The sequence below is a fragment of the Arvicanthis niloticus genome, chromosome 1, assembly GCF_011762505.2.
Source record: "Arvicanthis niloticus isolate mArvNil1 chromosome 1, mArvNil1.pat.X, whole genome shotgun sequence".
Lineage (NCBI taxonomy): Eukaryota > Metazoa > Chordata > Mammalia > Rodentia > Muridae > Arvicanthis > Arvicanthis niloticus.
This window is the reverse complement of record NC_047658.1, coordinates 117,022,173-117,027,066: the sequence shown is the minus strand read 5'-3', so window position 1 is coordinate 117,027,066 and position 4,894 is coordinate 117,022,173. Positions and strand designations below refer to the sequence as shown.

The 4,894-nt window shown below is 49.9% G+C and overlaps 1 protein-coding gene across 3 annotated transcripts; it reads right to left on the bottom strand.

Annotated features, from left to right (window-relative positions):
* Positions 1 to 715: 715 nt before the first annotated feature.
* Zbtb3 (zinc finger and BTB domain containing 3) lies at positions 716 to 3,852 on the bottom strand. Of its 3 annotated transcripts, none has more exons than XM_076916797.1 (2): positions 3,651 to 3,852; positions 716 to 3,071 (listed from the first exon to the last, which is right to left on the bottom strand). In XM_076916797.1, the coding sequence occupies exon 2, from the start codon at positions 3,018 to 3,020 to the stop codon at positions 1,461 to 1,463; it is 1,560 nt and encodes a 519-aa protein (XP_076772912.1). In that variant the 5' UTR covers positions 3,021 to 3,071; positions 3,651 to 3,852; the 3' UTR covers positions 716 to 1,460. The 3 variants fall into 3 exon arrangements, with proteins under 3 accessions (XP_076772912.1, XP_034350826.1, XP_076772908.1); XM_034494935.2 differs by lacking the exon at positions 3,651 to 3,852 and adding an exon at positions 3,358 to 3,552; XM_076916793.1 differs by lacking the exon at positions 3,651 to 3,852 and adding an exon at positions 3,512 to 3,545.
* Positions 3,853 to 4,894: the final 1,042 nt, after the last annotated feature.

The following is a 4,894-nucleotide window of genomic DNA, read 5'->3' as shown; positions in this document are numbered from 1 at the left end:
TGGATCATTGTGAGTTCAAAGCCAACCTGGTCTACAGATTCAAGTTCCAGAACAGCCAGGGCTACACACAGAGAAACTGTGTCTCAAAAAAAAAATAAGAATACTTTTTTTTTTTTTTTTTTTGAGATAGGGTTTCTATGTGTAGTCCTAGGTATCCTGGAACTTGTAGACTAGACTGTCCTCAGTGATTCACCTGCCTCTGCCTCCCAGTACTGAGATTAAAGGTGAACTGTCTACCACTGACCTGCCAATAAATCTCTTCTCTTGCTTTTTTTGAGATGGGGTTTCTGTGCTAATAGCCCTATATAACTCATCTGGTGAATACCAAAAAAAAAAAAAAAAAAAAAAGGCCCGTTGGTGCTAGTGCAGGCATTCATTTGATTTCAGCAGTGAGCAGACTTATCTCTGAAATCTCTCCTTGCCGGCTATGGTGGCGCACGCCTTTAATCCCAGCACTAGGGAAGCAGAGGCAGGCGGATATGTGAGTTCGAGGCCAGCCTCCTCTACAGAGTGAGTTCCAGGACAGCCCGGGCTATACAGAGAAACCCTGTCTCGAAATCCCCCCCCCCAACACCCCCCCAACACACACACACAAAAAAGAAATCTCTCCTGGTCTGGTGAATTCCAGGACAGCCAACAGAGAAACCCTGTCTCAAAAAAAAAAAAAAAAAAAAAGACACGACAGCGAGAGAGAGCGCGAGAGAGAGAGAGAGCGCGAGAGAGCGAGAGAGAGACAAAAGAAACCAACTTCTACTTGCCTTGAACATTTTTGAACATTTGTCATGGACCAGTATAACAGGAATATTGTCTGGAGTCACAAGCCAAGTTCAAATCCTAGTTTCCTCCATAACCAGCTCTATGACCCTGAACAAATGCATGAGCCCCAAATCTCAAGTTTCCCGAAAGGGAGATAAGGCTAATACACACCCATGAAGCTGTCAGAAGAGTAAAGGAGCATATGAAGTGCCCAGTACAGCCCAGAACACAAGTTCAACTACAGCAACCCATGGCTAAGATTCCCTTTGTACTCTTTCCCCAAGTCTATGCTGCCTTTTCCCTGGCTCACTTCTTGCCTCATAAGCAGTTAGACCCACATGCTTACCCAATACAGGTGTCAGATAAAAGAACTAGAGGGCAGACATGAAGGCATGCAGAATTGTAGAAGAAACCAGCCAACACCAGTTCAAAGGGATAATTTCAGTGCTAGTTTTATGTTCCAGAATGTGGAATAAGAAGCAGTTACACCTCAGGAAAATTCCCAGTGCCCTTGGAAAATTGGCTGACCTGCTCTGCCCTGTAATGTCCTGTTTATCTGGTTGGCCAAAGAAAAAGGTAGACACCTTCAGCTTGGGAAGAACCTTCACTCTGCCACCCAGGAGTGATAAGATGCCTCCACCCTTCTCTGTAGCCATCTAACAATGGTAAGTGCAGGCCTGGCATCAGTTCATGCTCCCCAGATGTTAATTTTTGGAACCAAGTACAAAATCTTTGGGTGGACCACCACCACCACCACCGCTATGTCTCTCTGTTGTCTGGGAGCCAGAGAGGGGCTGCACCCCTAGAACGGTGCTAGCCTCTGGATCTGGTTTGCTGCGTTTGGCCCGGTCCTCATTGTGAGCCTTTCGGATGTGGCGGTAGAGGTCCCCTGATTGTGTGTAGCTTCGTAGGCAATAGCGGCACTCATAGGGTCGCTCACGTGTGTGCACTGTGGCATGTCGCCGTAGTGTATAAGAACATGAGAAGGTCTTTCCACATGTCTTGCAGGTGGGAACATCCTCTGTAAAATTCCCAAAGCTCCCTTGGGCTGCTTCATACTCAGAAGGAGGGTAGAGTGGCTCATGAAGGGCTGGTGGTGCAGGCAGGGGTGAGGTTACCAGCCCTCGATGATACTGCCCTGAACCTGGCAGCAGATGGTATAGTAGATGAGATTCTGGAGGCAGGAAGTGGTCACTTGGCCCCACCTCCTCTAGTCCTGTTGCCCCTGGCTCCTCAAAAGCCTCTGCCTGTGAATGCTGTCCCTCATACATTGCTCCTCCAGATGGGAACAGCCCTTCTGATCCCTGGGGCTGTTCCTCTGACAAGTCAGTCTCCTCATCAGAGATCACAATAGCTTCTACTTTTACCTGGACCAGTTCAGCTTCAACTGGGGCTGGAGCCTGGGATAGAACTGGGGCTGGCGCTGGGGGTGGGGCTGGAGCTGGAGGATAGAAGCCTTGTAATGGTCCTCCAGTATCCCTTGGTTCTACCACCCTGAGACTCTCAGGAACCACATCAAGAGGAGTCAAGGGCTCCACCGAAACTGCTGGAAGGCCAGAAGAGAAGTAGTTTACAGGAATGGTCTCTGTAGAGCTACTCGGGCTGGCAAGAGAGACGGAGACATCAGCCACTGGTGGAGGAGGTGCCCGAAGATGTGATGAGTCAACTTCCATGCTTGGTTGTGTAGTGTCAGCCCCGCCAGACACTGGTGGCTCATCTGCAGGATGAGCAATAGGTAAGGGAGTGGCTGGACCCTTCCATTCCTCTTTGCTCCAGCGGGCTGATGGTTCAATAGATGCCAATAAAGGCTGTGGTCCTTGAGAACTGCCCGACAAAAACTCCAAACTAGCAGGATTGGTTTCCTCTTCCTTCTTGGTACTGTCTGCCTCTGCCAGAGCTCGGGCTTGCAACCGTTGCTTACAAACCTTAACAATGTCATTCATGTGCAAGTAGCTGGCAGCTGCCAACACGTCTTCTAGAGGAGTGTCTCCCCTAAGGGCCAGCTGGCCAGCATACATAAAGTCCAAAAGCAACCCAAAGGCTGGGGCAGTGACAATCTCATTGTGAATACACACCAGATCCCTCTTGTCCAATTCCCGCTCCTTGTAGAAAAGCTGAAAGAATGGGCTGCAGGAAGCCAGGACAGCCCGATGGGCCAAGAACTGGGTACTACCAACCATCACAGTGCAGTCACAAAGGAAACCCTGGGACCGTTGCTCCCGCAGGCTCTGAAGCAGCTGCTGACTGTGTTCTGGGAACTCCATAGCACCCCAAGGAGAGAAGGGTGCCCAGGAAAGTTCCCTACCACTGGCTCCCTGGGAAGAAAGGACAGTGAGTTAGGTAACTTCCACAGCAACCTACACATCAGCTCTTAAATAGAGCTGGCTACCCAAGGCCTCTGGCAACATGCTGTCCCCCACCCCCAACCATGTTTCAGTTAACTGCCCTTCTTTTTCGACTGTCCCGCCCGAAGACCTGTTGGCTCCGCCCCCTAAACCTAACCTTAGGAATCGTCCCCGCCCCTATTCGAAAAAGCCCTGCCCCCGGAAGTCCCGCCCCCTAACCATCCTGTGCTTCCTCGATTCTTAACCGGTGCCTTACAGTGACTCCTCCAACTAGGACTGTCTTTTGCGCCCAAGCTTTCCTGGGCGATGCCTTCACGCCCCAGTCCCGGAACTTCCTGCGCTTCTCCCTCTCGCATTCCAAGGCTAAGGACTCCCAGCGTAGGAACTAGCAGAGAAAGCTGAGCCCTCACCCACGACCTAGCAGCTACCAGGAGAGCTCCGCCCCTTCCCACCTCCGCTATCTTAATTGGCTCAAGCTTGCCCTCTCTTGTTGTGGATTGGTTCACTGTGTGCTACCCCAACCGGCTTCTCCAAATGGGCAATCCCTACCGTCGCTCAGGCGTCGAGGCTCACGATTGGTTGTTGCTCCTGTCCTAAACTTTTCTTCCTTATCCCGCCTTCTTCCCCCTAGAGACCTCAGGATTGGCTGAACTTCTTCACCTGTTTCCCGTAGGGAAATTACCGGCCTGTGTGGGTCGAGGTTGCCAGAGGCGCAGTGTATTCGGGAGTATATAGCCTGTTTGTGCTTCCGAATGTCTAGAAGGAGAAATATAAGAAAATGGTGTGATAGCGAGTAGGCCTACGTCTAGACCAGGCTCTGCCGAAACGGTAGACAGCAAGCCACACCTCTTAAAAGTGCAGTTCGCTTTTGCAGATCCGGTCCTCAAAAATTACCGGATGCGCCTCTAGTTACAGTCTCAGAAGTGGTGTTAGGACTACCTGTAAGTCTTACGATGAAGATGGTGGACTGTTCTGTAGGCAAGTCCTAGTAAGAACAGAAATGGGACAGAGTCTAAACATATCTGGTTTGTTAAAATCTCTTCCCTAAGGGGACTGGAGGAGGGGGTGCGATCGGGATGTAAAGTCAATAAATAAATAAATAAATAAATAAATAAAACTCTTCTTTAAGGTCCTGATGATAAACAAAGGTACTATTCCACTAAAGTTCACCCTTGGGCCCCAGACAATTTATTGGCCTTACTTACAGAGCCTAAGTGAGGGGTTACTTACAGAAGTGTGGGTGGGTGAGTCACTTCAGAAGTCTCCATAACGTTTCTGTAGCCATATAGGTGGAGCTCCGTCCTCTAGTCATTGTCCACCTGTATAATTCTAGCGCGCGCGCGCACACACACACACACACCCAGTCCTGGAGATCCCGGGGTCATGTGCAATTAGGGAAGAATTGACTAAAATTAGTTAAGGGAAATGACTCAGGTGAGGGTCCTATGACCCTCCACAGCCCCTCATCCTATAAGGGAACGTCCATAGTCAACAGGCACAGCTGAGGCATCTTCTGCCTGCAGACCCAGCTGAAGACCTGAAGATGATGGTAGTTTGCCTCCAAAGATGCTTCTGTGTGGTCCCATAAGACACGCGTGGTTGTGCATGTCTGCAATACATTCAGGAGGTAGAAGACAGAACTTCAAGGCCAGCCGGAACAACTAAGTTCCAGGACAGCCTGGACAGTCTAAAACCCAAGTGTAGGTGGTATACTCTTTTAATCCCAGCACTTTGGGAACAGTCAGGCAGACCTCTGAGAGTTTAAAGTCAGCCTGGTCAATATAGTGAGTTCT

Bases quoted from the DNA above. Each gene is read 5' to 3' on its own strand.
- Zbtb3 (XM_076916797.1), bottom strand. From the start codon at position 3,020: ATGGAGTTCCCAGAACACAGTCAGCAGCTGCTTCAGAGCCTGCGGGAG.